General features: G+C 48.7%; 1 protein-coding gene across 1 annotated transcript in view; it reads right to left on the bottom strand.

The window, feature by feature from the left end:
• FRYL (FRY like transcription coactivator) overlaps positions 1-15,476 on the bottom strand; it is a 321,897-nt gene that overhangs the window by 114,734 nt on the left and 191,687 nt on the right. Inside the window, exons 34-37 of the mRNA XM_074951439.1 lie at positions 15,246-15,386; positions 12,276-12,444; positions 8,698-8,782; positions 771-883 (exon numbers count right to left, since the gene is read on the bottom strand). Of these exons, the coding sequence (XP_074807540.1) occupies positions 771-883; positions 8,698-8,782; positions 12,276-12,444; positions 15,246-15,386 (508 nt within the window). The remainder of the gene's footprint in view (positions 1-770; positions 884-8,697; positions 8,783-12,275; positions 12,445-15,245; positions 15,387-15,476) is intronic.

Genomic DNA, 15,476 nt, shown 5'->3' with positions numbered 1-15,476 from the left:
CTGTTGGTGTCCCAAGGGTGATGCATAGACCTTTACGCTCCTGTGGGCCCCCATGTTGGCTGAAGGACTTTGTGGTGTAACAACCAAATGAATTACTGGCATTTTGAAGGTTTAAATTGTATAATTTGTTACTGTATGGTTGTACAAAAAAAACCTGTTTGGAGATGGAAAATGTGCTATTTGGAAACGGCTGTTTATGGGGCATGGCTCCTTTAAGACACCAGGAAGAGGAGCCAGGAAAAGGAACAGGCAAGGCTCCAGTGAGCATCATGAGGAAGAGAAACCTTGAGGGGGTGCAGCCCTGGAATAAAGTTTGCATTTAAACCTGAGTGGCCTTCAAGTTATTGGGATACCACACTTTCCTTTGCTGATTGGTGGCTATTTGAGAAGGAGGTGGAGAGGAATTGGGAAGATGAGAAACCAAAACCTGCTGCTCACACCCCACTTTGGAGAGTAAGAGGAGGAGAAAGCACTACAACATATGGTTCCCCATCCTGTCCTGCATCCTGCTGTGGAAACTGAGTATCTGTTTTATTAGTTGCAATTTCAGCAGCAAAATTAGGACTGGGAGATTAGGGCTAAAGGATGGGGGAAAGCTCTTTTGGGCTGGATGCATGAGAAAGCAGCCTGCCTCATCTCTTGTTCCCTACAGTCCGTGGTCATACTCTTTGAATGCATGTGAATGTGTCCTATAATCTTTACCGAACAGTTTTTAGTATTTGTGAAAATTTTAGGCTATATTCACTCAAATATTTTTAAAAATATATTACTTTTTTCCTCTTCGTATGATCCTCCAGAGCTGCTGCTGTAGCGAGATTCTAGCCTGTGGTGCTGGCGGTTCAAATTACTATTCAACCCACTGTAGATATCTAGATGCACATAGCTGAACAAATGAATACATGAATGTTAATAACAGGCGTGTTTTGTGGTAAAATGATATAGCAATTCAGTGCTTTACACAAGAGTTTCTTTTAAATGTAACTATCTGAGACAATCTGTTGCAGTAGTATATTTCTTTAAAACACCTGCATTAATATCTAGCTGAATACAATGTTTATGTACATATTAAATAACACATTCATAATACATGAAACATGACAGAGAAGTAAATATTGAAACTGATAATAGTTATCTCAAAGGGAAACAGAATAATTATTAAGAGCTTGAGTGTTAGGCGCCTATATAAGAAAAAGTCCCCAAAAACAGGACTGTCCCTATAAAAACGGACATCTGATCACCCTAGTTATGGTTGTAAAATGCCTATTACCCCCACCCCCATCCTGTTTTTTCACAGTTGCTATCTGGTCACCCTAAACATAACAAGAGTGGTTCTTACCCCAAAGGAGCTTACACTCAAGTTGATCTTATCATTCACCAAAACTTAAAGTCAATATATGAATTGACACAGATATTCACAGGATGAGATCCTCACGTCCCACTCTGGCCCCTTTTTGCCATAGAAAATGGTCAGAGCAGAGTAAATGAGCTTTAAAAGCCTCTTTTCCAGCCAGTACAGGATTTCCCTAGCACAAGCACTGTGGAAGACAGCCAGATGGCTGCTTCCTAAAGACCCCCCAGCCCACTTGCAAGCCTGGGTGTAAGGTACATATTTTGAATGTGATGGCAGCATGCACACCTGCAGAGGTTCTGGACAGTGCTGAAGCTCAGAAGTCAGCCCAGGGGGACTGCTGTAACCCAGATAGGACTCTAGCACTGTGTATTTTAGCTGGAGTCCTCTCCAGCCCCAAGAATAGCTGAAGACTGGGAAGGTGCAAAGGTGGCTAAAAGCTACCTGAGCTGCCCAACCTCCTGGGCTCCAAGTTCTGTGTTACATCTCTTAGAAAAGACAGTTACCTTTTCCTGGTGTTCTTTGAGATGTATTGCTCATGTCTATTCCACAATCGGGGTATGTGCTTGCCACATGCACTAGTGCCTGAAGTTCTTCCCCTAGCAGTACCTGTAGGGGGGAGTGCCCCAGCGACCCCTGGAGTGGTGCCTCTATGGCGCGGTATAAGGGGAGCTGAGCGCTTCCCCCACCCTCAGTTCCTTCTTGCCAGACAACTCCAACAGAGGGGAAAGAGGGTGGGATGTGGAATAGACATGAGCAACACATCTTGAAGAACACCAGTTACGGAAAAGGTAACTGTCTTTTCTTCTTCGAGTGATTGCTCATGTGTATTCCACAATGTGTATTCCAAGCTATATCTGTTGGAGGTGGGTAGGAGTTCACAAATTATCGGGACGGAGTACAGCCCTGCTGAACCCGGTGTCATCCCTGGTTTGGGAGACGATCGCATAGTGTGAGGTGAACGTATGAACCAAAGACCAGGTGGCAGCTCTACAAATGTCCTGGATGGGGACATGGGACAAGAAGGAAGCAGACGAGGCTTGTGCTCGACTTGAGTGCGCCTTCACAATCGGTGGCGGGGGGATACCCGCCAGATCATAACAGGTACAGATGCACAAAGTGATCCAGTTGGAGTTGGAGATTGACCGACCCCTCATGCACTCAGCTGAGGCGATGAACAGTTGCAAGGACTTTCTGAACGGCTTGGTCTGCTTGAGGTAGAAAGCCAGAGCCCGTCACACATTGAGCGTGTGGAGACGGCGCTCCTCACTGGATGCTTGGGGCAGAGGTCCTGACCCATGTGATAGGCAGAAACCACCTTCGGGAAGAACTCAGGGTGTGGGTGGAGCCGGACCTTGTCCTTATGGAAAGCCATGTATGGAAGCTTGGATGTCAGAGCCCTGAGCTCCGAGACCCACCTGGCCAACGTGATTGCGACCAGGAAGGCCACTTTCCACGAGAACTGGGACCAGGAGCACGTGGCTAGCGGCTCAAACGGGAGTCCCATGAGACAGGCCCACACCAGGTTTAGGTCCCACTGTGGGACCGGGAGCCTAGCATACGGGAAGAGATGGTCCAACCCCTTGAGGAACCGGCCAGTCATAGCATGGGAGAATACTGTGTGACCCTGCACCGGTGGATGGAAGGCTGATATGGCCACCAAGTGGACCTTGACTGATGAGGATGCCAGGCCCTGGGCTCTAAGGTGGAGAAGGTAGTCCAGGATAAGCTGGAACGGGGCAGACACCGGGGAAATGCCCCGCTCATTCGCCCATCTGGACAACTGGGACCACTTTGCTGAGTAGGTGCGGCGCGGAGCGTGGAGGGCTGCCTGCTTTCTAGGAGGACGCGTTGAACCCCTTCTGAGCATGTCTTTTCCTCCCTACCTAACCATTGAGGTGGAGAAGGCAGCCCCGGTCCTGGGAGAGCAGGTCCAGGCGGAGTGGCAATGGTCCCGGCAGAGCAACCGCCAGGTCCATGAGGGTCCCGTACCAATGTTGCCTGGGCCATGCTGGAACAATCAGAAGGACCTGGGCCTTTTCCGTCTTTAATTTTTCCAGGACCTTGCTGATCAGTGGAAACGGAGGAAAGGCATAGAGAAACTGGTCTGAGCAGGACAGGAGGAAGGCATCGGAGATAGCGCCCCGTCCCAGCCCCGCCCTGGAGCAGAACCAGGGACAGTGCCGGTTCTGTCGACTCGCGAACAGGTCCACCTGGGGGGTCCCCCACAGTCGGAAAAGCCTGTGAGCCAACTCCAGGTGGAGAGACCACTCATGCTGAGAGGAGAAGTCCCTGCTCAAGCAATCCGCCCACACATTCCAGGTGCCAAGTAGATGGAAGGCCTTTAGGTAGATGTCATGGGCTATACAGAAATCCCACAAGGGCTTCATGGCAGAGGGGAGAGGATCAGGACCAGCCTTGCCTGTTGATATAGGACATCGAGGCCATGTTGTCCATGAGGACCCTGACCACCCTGCCCTCCAGGTGCGAGTGGAAGGCCACGCACGCCAGCCATACTGCCCTGAGCTCCTTGACATTTATGTGAAGGGTCAGATCCTGAGCCGACCATAGACCCTGGATCTGAATGTTCCCCATGTGGGCCCCCAAACCAGGTCTGATGCATGGGACACCAGTTCCAGCGGTGGGGCCCTATCCCTGAACGGGACCCCTTGGAGCATGTTGCTCGGGGCGGACCACCACCACAGGGAAGTAATCACCGAGTCGGGTATGGTGAAGACTTTGTCCATCCTGTCCCTGGCCTGGGAGAACTCTGAGGCCAACCAGAGCTGCAGGGGCCTCATCCTGAGTCCAACATGACAGACCATGTACATGCACGCTGACATGTGACCCAAGAGCTGGAGGCACCCTCTGTCTGTTGTCACCAGGAACCTTGTGACCGCGTTGATGAGCCTCTTCAGGGTCTTGAACCTGTCCGGTGGGAGGGAGGCTCTGGCCAACGAGGCATCCAGGAGTGCCCCGATAAACTCTATGCGTTGAACCAGGACTAATGTGGACTTGGTGTTGTTTACCAACTAGCCCAAAGCAGTGCACGTGGACAGGAGGAGCGTCACATGATCCCTCACCTGTGACCGGGAGCTGCCCTTGACCAGCCAATTGTCCAGATAGGGAAAGATCTGGAGTACCCCGTCACCTGAGGTCGGCCACTACCACCGACATACATTTTGTAAATACCCTGGGGGCAGTGGACAGGCCAAATGGGAGGACCGTAAATTGGTAGTGATTCTGCCCCACCACAAAACAGAGGAAGTATCTGTGCCCCTCGAATATATGAATGTGGAAGTACACGTCCTTCAGATCGAGGGCAGAGTACCAGTCCCCGGGATCCAGGGAGGGGATGATGGAGGCCAGGGAGACCATGCGGAACTTGAAATTCACCATGTGCCAGTTCAGACCTCACAGGTCCAGGATGGGCCTGAGTCCACCTTTGGGATAAGGAAATAGGAGGAGTAGTACCCCTTGCCTTTGAGCTCCCCGGGCACCACTTCCACCGCTCCTAGGCCCAGGAGCCGCCCCACCTCCTTCTTGAGCAAAGCTTCGTGCGAGGGGTCCCCCAGGAGGGACGGGGGATGGTTGGGCGGGAAGGAAGTAAATTGGAGGGTGTAGCCCCAGGAGATGGTGTGGAGGACCCAGCGGTCTGAGGTCAGCCGCGCCCACTCCAGGGGGAAAGCACACAACTGATTGGAGAAGGGAAGCTTTATTGAGGGTGGATCCCTGATGAGAACTGGTAGGGCACCCCCGAGCATCCCGTCAAAACCTCCTTTTCCCTGCCTGCTTGCCCCTGGAGGGCACAGATTGGGGGGCAGGCTGAGACTGCCTCTGAGGGCACCTCTTGTAGTCCCGCGACTTCTTATAGGCGGCCTCGTATTTTGGGTCAGTGGCCTGAGCAGGAGTCTGCTGAGGCTTGAATTTAGATTTAGCCGGAGCCGGAACTTAGAGACCCAGAGTCTGGAGGGTCGTGTGGGAGTCCTTCATGCCATGCAGCCTTGTATCCGTTTGTTCTGCAAACAGAGCTCTGCCATCAAATGGGAGATCCTGCATGGAGGTCTGCACCTCGCTGGACAGCCCAGAAAGCAGGAGCCACGACGCCCTTCTCACGGACACTGCGGCGGCCATGTCCGTCGCATCCGAAGTTGCCTGCAGGGTTGTTCTGACAGCCACTGTACCCTCCTCCACCAGTGCTTTGAACTCCTTCCTATCATGCTCCTGGAGGGAGTCCTTGAACTTGGGCAGGGAGCCCCACAGATTGAACTCATACCAGCCCAGGAGAGCCTCGTGGTTAACTGAAAGCTCGAGGACGAATAAATTTTTCTCCCAAAAGAGTCCAGCCTCCATGAATCTTTATTTTTTGGGGTAGGAGCTGGCTGGCCCTACCGTTCCCTGTGGTTGACTGACTCGACCACGAGGGAGTTGGGCGCCAGGTGGGTGTATAAGTACTCGTGTCCCTTGGCAGGTACAAAGTACTTGCATTCCACCTTCTTGGAGACGGGAGCCAATGAGGCCAGTGTTTGCCACAGGGCATTTGAAATTTTTGCCACTCCTTCATGGAGAGGCAAGGCTACCCTGCCCGGTTCCGAAGAGGACAGCACATTAAACAGGGAGTCCACCTCTTTCTGGAGGTGGAAGTTTGATGCCACTCTTTTTAAGAGTTCTTGGTGGGCCCTAAAGTCCTCCTGTGGGACGGAGGGGGGCGGAACCATAATTGCCTCATCTGGGGAGGACGAGGAGGCCGGTGTGGTACTCTGGGTGTCCGCGAGCACGGAAGGGTCCACCACCTGGTCGGTCTCCAGGCATGGTGCAGAGGATGTACGTCCCATCGACTCCTTCCTCAGAGGTCTGGAGAGGGAGGCCAATGGTGCTTCGGAGGCCAGGGTGCCCACTGGTACCATTGGGCTGGCCACAGGGCCCAGTGCCACTGCATCTGCTGCAGCACCGGCAGAGCCGGTTGTTCGGCCTGGCTGATCGATGGACAACTACGAATGAAGGCCGGGCTGACATACGACCTGCCGCTGTCCCCGGACCGGGAGTGATGCCAACCATGGGACCGCGATCCCAACGTGGAGGACCGGTACTGTCGGTAACGGCTGCTCTGCGATCGGCTCCAATGAGTGGATGTGCAACGGCAAGACATTGGTGATCGACGCCCGGGGCTGTGGAGGCAATGCCTTGGCAGGGTCTTGGAGCGGGATTCTGAGCAGGAACGGCGTCAACACCCGTGCTGCGACCGGCTGCGATAACCCCTCCGAGACAAGGACCTTGGGCAACATCTGCCTTGGTCCTGTCAGTATTTGTTCCTCGAGGTGGAGCGGTGCCGAGAGTCTCGGTCAGATGGAACTCAACCAGCCTGGTGGGAGTCGAGGGCAATCCACATGGACTTTGCCCTGAATGGTTGCTGGGTGGCGAACGGCATCAGAAACGTTCCCTCGACTGAGACTGGTACCGAGCCAGGGGCGACTGCGGAGATCCCTGCGGTGGCTTGCCTCTGGAGCGTGGAGCCAACGTCGGTGGTGCTCCTGGTACCGGCATGGACATAATGTCCTGGGCATCTGGCATGGAGGGCATCCGGACATCTGGGGAGGCCTGCTCCGAATGGGCCGGGCTACTCCGCTCGACCTGAGTCAGAGGCCTAGAGGCCGGTGGGGATCGAGGACTGCGTCTTTGTAGCCCTCTTGGCGTGCCCCGTGGATGGGGAGCGGCCCACTGGTTGATGGCACCGGAGGGTCGCCGCGCCGCTGACCCCGACTCCATCAGAATAGCCTGGAGCCTAATATCCCTTTCTCTCTTGGTCCGAGGCTTAAACGACTTGCAAATTTTGCAACGATCGCTGATATGGGTTTCTCCCAAACAGCACAGACAGTCCGCGTGCGGGTCACTCCTTGGTACAGATTGCCAACAAGTGTCGCACAACTTAAAACCCAGGGCGTGGGGCATGCCCCGGCCTGGGCACTCTAACTAACTGAACTAACTGAACAGTTAACTAACTACAGGTACTAATACTGAATGAACAAGCAGTTCTGGGGACGAGCTACAGCAAAGCTGGAGCAGAGTAATTCTGATGCACCTTCACTGGCAGCAAGAAGGAACTGAAGGTGGGGGGAGAGCACAGCTCCCCTTATACTGCGCCATGGAGGCGCCACTCCAGGGGTCACTGGGGCGCTCCCCCTATGGGTACTGCCAGGGGAAAAACTTCCGGCACCAGTGCACGAGGCGAGCATGCACACCTACTGTGGAATACACATGAGCAATCACTCAAAGAAGAAGCGAAGTTCAGAATGCTGCACAGAATGCCTTCAACAAAAATATCTGGAGAGCTCTCCTTTAGCAGAGCCACACAGAGGGGATCCAGGGCAAAATCTGAAACTGTTTTTGTACTCTTGGGGGGGGGGGGGGTTTCAAACACTGAGGGGAGGGCTGGGGGATGGTTGGAGAATGAGCCTGTCCCACATTCACCCTGCAACAACAGCTCCTGTCTCACAGGGCTTGTCCCAGCTCCCTGCTCTGGTTGTTGTGACCTGATGGGATCACAGTGCCACTCAGGTGTGGCCCTCTTGCCCCTCTGTCATGACTGGGGACAAGGGGTCGGTGGGCAAAACTTCAATGAATAGCACTGTGACCTGGAGTGTGGTGTCGCAGCACCACTCTGTTTGGGGTCCCTCTCAAACAGGGGGCCTGAGGCAAACTGCCCTCCAGACAGCCCTTTCCATTAGACCTAAAATTTTTTGTTTTGTTTTGTTATAACATGGGACTTGTCTGCTTCGGGAAGTTTATCAGCATAATTATGCCAGAATTATTATAAGAATGTAGCAATACCAGTATAAAACTCTGTGTGGACACTCTTATTCCAGAGTAAGAATGCCTTTTTCCACTTTAGCTTATGCTGTTTTCAAAATGACAAAAACTAAATCAGAAAAAGGCACTTTTATAGTGGAATAAGAGTGTCAACATGGGGAGTTATACCAGAGAAATTATACAGATATAGTTCTGCTGGTAAATTTCCCCATGTAGGAAAACCTTTAAAAACAAACAAAAAAAGCCCCACAAATCCTGTGGGGCTGATACTGTAGCAGCTCTGTTTTTATATCTCAGACAGCTTTAAATAGGAGGGCCACATAGGGAGCATCCACAAATCTGGAAGAGTAAATTAGAGGTCAAGAAATATATGCATTGTTGGTTCCTAATAAATCGATCAGGAAACAGAGATTTGAATATGTAATCTGATTGGCTGCAACAATGATATAGTGTAAACTGAGAAATCGATCAGACTGCAGTTATTTGCACTGGTTATCAATAGTCAAGAACTCAGTACTGTTGGTCTTTGAGGAGATACTTACTTCTCTTCAATATTATCTTTTGTATGCTTATTGTCAAGATTGCCATCTGTAGGAGCAACCATTGTATTGCTACTGGAAGTGGTACCTGTAAATTAAGGACAAAGAGAACAATAGCTTAGGATAGGTAAATATATTGAAAAGTGGGGCTATAACATAACAGTGTAGATGTCTGTGCTACGGCTGGAGCTCTGGGAATCCTTGGGGGTCTTAGGGCTCCAGTCCAAGCCTGAACATCTGCACCGTAATTTTATAGCCCCACAATCATAGCTCCATAAGCCCAAGTCAGCTGACCCAGGCCCACCTCATGTGTTATATTGCGGTGTAGACACTACCTAAGTGTTCATCACACTTTGTCGCAATATGTTCAAATAGAAATTGAGGACTATTTATTATCAATTTAAAAAACAATAATTACAATTTAGATTTAAAAATATGGGCTGCCAGAAACAAACATTCTCACTATGACAGAGATCTTGAAAGTTTTTGATAGTAAGGTCACTAATGCTTATGAAATAGTATTTACTAATATGTTTAGTTTGTTTGTGTATATAAAGGATTTGTGTTCAAGTCTTTATGATGTGCATTTAGTAGAAAGTTAATTTTTTGTAAAAGGTTTTAAATATGTATTTCTTCCTTTCCTATATGCTGCATGCCACACATCTCTAAGGGTATGTCTACACTTACGGCGGTGTTTAGAGTACAGACACTGCACACCTGGTTGGCATGTATATAAAGAGCAGTGTAGATGGTGAGGCACAGCTTATACGAGCTTATACGAGTAGAGTGACCTAGATGCCTGAAACCTAGGGTATATACCCCACACAGCTCTCTACACTGCCCCATGTCTACACTACTATTTTTAATTGTGTAGAGTCCACTGTCCCCCTGATGCCGGAGCCTTTCACTGTGGCAGGAGAAGACTCAGGCAGCTCCCCTCTGCCAGAGCCTTTCCTTGCTACAGCAAAAAGAAAAGGAGTACTTGTGGCTCACGAAAGCTTATGCTCAAATAAATTGGTTAGTCTCTAAGGTGCCACAAGCACTCCTTTTCTTTTTGCGAATACAGACTAACACGGCTGTTACTCTGAAACCTTGCTACAGCAAAATGTTCTAGCAGGGAGATGAAAAGCTCAAGCAGCAGGGAGCTGCCAGAGCCTTTCCCTGCTGCCTCCCTCATCAGAGCCTTTTCTTGCTTCAGTGAAAGGCTCTGGCAGTGAGAAGCTGCTCCCCACTGCTGCCCCCTTCTGGAGCCTTTCACTGCAGCGTGTAGCTACATACACCAGTGAATGTGGACACAGCCTGCCTTTCAGTGCAGCGTGTAGCTACATGTAGCCTCCACAAGTGCAGAAATCGTCTAAAATGTAGGTTTTAGGGGGTCTGACATACGTTAATTCACAATGTAAACAAATGAGAAATTAGAGTGCAAAAATACTATCTTTGTACTGTAGCTAGTATTAGCTATTTCTTTTTAAGACAAACTTGTGAGCAATATATAAAATAGTGGGCGGAAAGTGTTAGGCAACTTATATTAAAGTGCTTCTGCCACTCCACCTAAAATGAAGTATATCAGCACTTCGGATTTTTGTAGTGTGTTTCTTCCCCCTGCACGTCACATTTTTACAGTTTGCTACACAAATGCTTATAGTTTATTATTGTTTAATGCTAATGTAAGTGGGATGCTTTATAGATGGACATGAAGACAAGGGTAGATTCTGTGCTGCAACTCGAAGAGGCACAGCACAGAACTTGCAGCCCAAAGGGAGGGAACCAAAGGTAGCTGGCCTGGGCATTTCAGGGCCTGGACAGGCCCCAGGCATAATTTGTTGGGGCCTGCTTGTGTTATAGCAGACCCCCTGGCTGCCAACTAGCCACAGTGATGTCTAGAAACTGCCTAGAAACTTAAGCCTATGCCATGCAATAGAGCTGGCAAGGGGATTTTCAGAAAGAAGCCTTATGGCTGTCTTCCACAGTTCCAGAGCCAGGGGAATCTGCCACAGATCCATGGCTAGGGTTACCAACTTTCTGACCGCAGAAAACCCAACATCCTTGTCCTGCCCCTTCTCCGAGGCCCCACTCCCACTCACTCCATCCATCGCTTGCTCTCCACCCCCCCTTCACTTACTCGCTCATTTTCACTGAGTTAGGGCAGGAGGTTGGGGTGTGGCAGGGAGTGAGGGCTCCAGCTGGGGGTGCGGGCTCTAGGGGGGGTCGGGGATGAGGGGTTTGAGGTACAGGAGGGGGCTGGGGCTGAGGAGTTCGAAGTGTGGGAGGGGGCTCTGGGCTGGGGCAGGGGGTTGGGATGTGGGAAGGGCTCTGGGGTGGGGCCAGGGATGAGGGACTTGGGGTACAGGAGGGGGTTCCAGGCTGGAGCCGAGGGGTTTGGAGTGCAAGAGGGTATGCGGGGTGTGGGCTCTGGGAGGGAGTGTGTGTGTGGGAGGGGGCTCAGGGTTGGGGAAAGGGGTGTGGGCTCCGGGCAGCGCTTACCTCAGGCATCTCCCAGAAGGAGCTGGCATGTCTCTCTGGCTCCTAGCCAGAGGGGTGGCCAGGGGGCTCTCCACACTGCCCCCGTCTGCAAGTGCCGCCCCCACACCTTCCACTGGCCACAGTTCCTGGCCAATGGGAGCTGCAGAGACGGTGCTTGGGATAGCACCTACGCTGCGGACAGGGGCAACACGTGGAGCCTTCCTGGCTGCTGCTGCGCCTAGGATCCAGAGGGACATGCCAGCCACTTCTGGGAGCCATATGGAGCAGGCCATTGTGACCAACCAGACTTTTAGAGGCCCAGTAAGCTGTGCTGACTGGAGCCACCAGTTGAAAACCTGATGCCTGGCAACCCTATCCATGGGCTCAGTCCTACAAGGTTCTTAACTTAGAGTACGTGAAGTCATTGAGACTATTTATTTGTTTAAAATTAAGATGCTTAGGTGTTCTGCTGGATCAGAGCTTGAGTGCTCAGCAAGCTGCAGGACTGGGGCACATGGAAAATACAGTGTCCTTTTAAGTCTTCAGGTTTGCTTGGTTTTTTAATTTGTAGAAACCAAGGCCTTTGTCTACACAAAAAATTTGCACCAGTTTAATGAACATTGTTTTTAATGGCAAAGAGTCCTGTGGCACCTTACAGGTGTATTGGAGCATAAGCTTTCGTGGGTGAATACCCATTTCGTCGGACGCATGTCAGTATAAATTACCATCTTGAAACTCTTAAATAAGTTTACACAGGCATATATAGATTTTGCTTATGTCAGTAAGCTACAAATTTACACTACATCAGTATAAACCTGTGTAAGTAGATTTAAGAATTCCCATCAGTTTAACTAACTTGATTTAAAAACTCACTTTAGTTAAACCAGTGCAAGTTTTGAGTGCAGACCAGGCTTAACATACACATAGGTTCACGCAATCTGACATTTAATGGTATCAATAAGTCTGGTTATTTTTAAAAAAAAATTTTTTTTTTAAAAGTTTTATTTGTTTATATTAAATCTATTGTGCCTACACTGCATTTAGATTTTCCAATTAACTCATAACAATAGAAAATAACAACTGAAACACAGTAATAGCCTAGTCAAACGAATTCTCACCTGAAGTGACAGAAGGAATTTTGTAACTGGAAGTGATGCGGTAATATGGTGGATTATCCATGTGAGTGACTCCAGAGCTGACTGGATCTGTAAGCTGTAGTTCACTCACCAGTTCTTCCAATAGTTGCATTGTTTTATCTCTACCCAAGTAAACAATAACCTTCTTCACCTGCCATTAAAAACAGAAATATAAATAAGAGATTGAATTTGTTTTTTAAAGATGAGGAAAAACAGAAGGTGAACTGTACATCACAATCCTTTGCCTTTAGATACATACCATTTACTATTTATTGCATGTGAAGATTTATGTAATCTATTCTAGTTCTAAGAGAAATCATAATGTCTTAAGTATCTGTCACTAGGAGTAAACATCAGAAATATAAACAAAGATAGTATTCCTTACTGAGATATCATGAAGATAAAAAAATTCCTTAGCGTTATAAAAAACCCGTTAGATTATTATTAAAATGCAAATATTTAAAAATTTTACAGACTTTGATATTCACCATTTATTGTGATTGTTTACTTTTTGTATTTAATTTAAGTTGGACAACGAAAATGCAAACTTATAAAGTTTCACTTTTGTTTTTATCCAGTTTCACTTTCTGATTCTCATACATTACTATAGCTGCATGTTTGTTGTGTACGCTGCCATCACACATTTAAAAAAATAATGATTTCATTGAAATACCTTTTAAAAAACAATGAAACACATTTCAATTAGGTTTTGTAAAATCACGTTATAATAAACCTACACTTTTGCCCTATACAGCGTCCTTTTAATGCTGATACAGTATGAACTTTATTTTACTTATATTATTTGTACCACTTTTCTTGTTCAAGTGCTAATATTGCAACATGGCATATGTTTAAATCTCAAGACGATGGAGTCCTTCGTATGTTTTAACAAGATCTTAAACAACTAATTAAAAGAAATATTTTACTATTAACTGCATATTAAGTCAACGTGGGATCTATATGAGGTCTTATTTCAGCAAGTTATCTTCTTTAAGAAATAAAGGAAGAAAAAAAGTACTTCAAACTCAATGCTGAGAAACAGAAGATTGTCAATGGTTATCCTGGTTAGGAATAAAATGACTGCTCGTTCTTTTACTACTCAGCAGCCTCTGATAACACAAGAGATGCCAGGTGTCTGGTTTTCAACTGAAACGAAAAGGGACCCTGGTGGTTTCAGTCAGCACCGCTGCCCAGGCCATTAAAAGTCCGGTTAGCGCGGAGTAGGCAGGCTTCCTATCCGGCTCCACGCAGCTCCCGGGAAGTGGCCAGCATGTCCCTCCGACTCCTAAGCGTAGGGACAGCCACAGGGGCTCTGGACACTGCCCCCGCCCCGAGCACCAGCTCCACAGCTCCGATTGGCCTGGAACCATGGCCAATGGGAGCTGCGGGGGTGGCGCCTATGGACCGGAGCAGCGTACAGAGCCCTTCCACCCCGCCCCACCTGGGAGCTGGAGGAAGATGCCAGCCGCTTCCCTGGAGCTGCCTGAGCCCAGAGCCTGCATCCCTCACACCCTCCCACACCCCAACTCCCTGCCCCAGCCCTCAGCCCCCTCCCACACCCAAATTCCCTCCTGCAGCCCGCAGCACCCTACCCCAACCCTGAGCCCCCTCAGGCACCAAACTCCCTCCCGGAGCCTGCACCCCGTATCATCTCCTGCACCCCAACCCCCTGCCCCAGCCCTGAGCCCATTCCTGCACTCCGAACCTCTCAGCCCCAGCCCAGAGCCCCCTCATCCAACCAAAACCCCTCATCCCGGCCCCACCCCAGAGTCCGCAGCCCCAGCCGGAGCCCTCGCCCTCACCCCTTCCTGTACCCCAACCCCCTGCCCAAGCCCTGTGAAAATCAGTGAGTGAAGGTGCGGGAGAGTGAGCGACGGAGGGAGGGGGGATGGAGTGAGTCGGGAACAGGGCCTCAGAGAAGGGGTGGGGTAGGGGTGTTCAGTTTTCTTCTATTAGAAAGTCGGCAACCCTAAATAACATTGATCTTGAATCTATCTTGGGGCATCTAGAGATCCTGGAAGCTGGATGGAGTCACTCCTCAGTGTCTCCATTATGATTTTTCTGTGTGAACTCAGGTTAGTGGCAAACAGTTGCTCTGTGGGCTCTCTAATGCAGAGTACCATAGGGGGTTATTTTGTCATCGCTTTGGTTCAACATGTATATGAGATTATACTGGGTTGTGATGTGAGGTGGTTGAGCTGGAATTCCCTCATTAAAAGTTGGAAGGAATTATTGGCACCATGTTCCTTGTTATTAATTACTCCACAAAATTCCGAACAGTTCTGCTCTTCTCTCAGAACCCATTGGTAAAACTGGCCTGCTCACCCTGTAACCCCTTGTTTCTATCCACAGATAATTCCTATGCCCCTCCACCCTTGGAAGGTTTCCACAATTCTACAGGTCTGAAGGTAGCCCTTGCAGTATTCCATCATTCATTTATTAATTTATCAGTCATGAAAAATACTTATCTTTTTAATCCCTAGTCAAAATAGAGTTTTCTTTTAAAGATACAGTACTATATGGTGGTACAAGAAGAAAGAATACGGTAACAAGATATGAGAAGAAAGAGGGAGTGAAACATAATATTAAAAATCATCATGCATTTCTGAATAGAGGAATTCATTTCTAAAAATACAACCATGCCAAAAAGGGGAAGTCTTCTCACTGGGAGAATATTTGCATTTTGGAAGATAATTTGAAATAGAAAATACTTGTTACCATCAGAGACTGCAAAGTAGGAGACACTGAATTTGAACTGGTCACAGCATTGAGTTGTTACATTGTGACACAATGGGATGGCATTGGCCTCATGCTGTATTAGAATGAGATATCATGACCCTTTATGTTACTATTCATCTATTTAGTGGTCTTTGATAAGGAGTTGCTAAACACATAAAATATAATTTTAAAGAAATAAGGATGTGAGGGAAGACTGCAGCATCAAGTACTTACATAAGGCAAGAGGCTGGGTTCGCTATTCACTCCACAAATGCTGATCAAGAAGTGCAAAATTATTTTCAGATTCTTTGGCCAGCTGTCTGCTAGAGTAGTCCAGACATTCTCTATCTCTGACCATGCCACTTCATCACCGTACTAGAAAACAAAATTAAGATATCCCTTTTGTAAAGTTCAATAATATAAATAACTTCAAGCAAGGATTTTCTATTGAATAAGTTTAAGAGG

Source organism: Natator depressus, chromosome 4, assembly GCF_965152275.1.
Source record: "Natator depressus isolate rNatDep1 chromosome 4, rNatDep2.hap1, whole genome shotgun sequence".
Lineage (NCBI taxonomy): Eukaryota > Metazoa > Chordata > Testudines > Cheloniidae > Natator > Natator depressus.
This window is presented reverse-complemented; position numbering and strand designations above follow the sequence as displayed.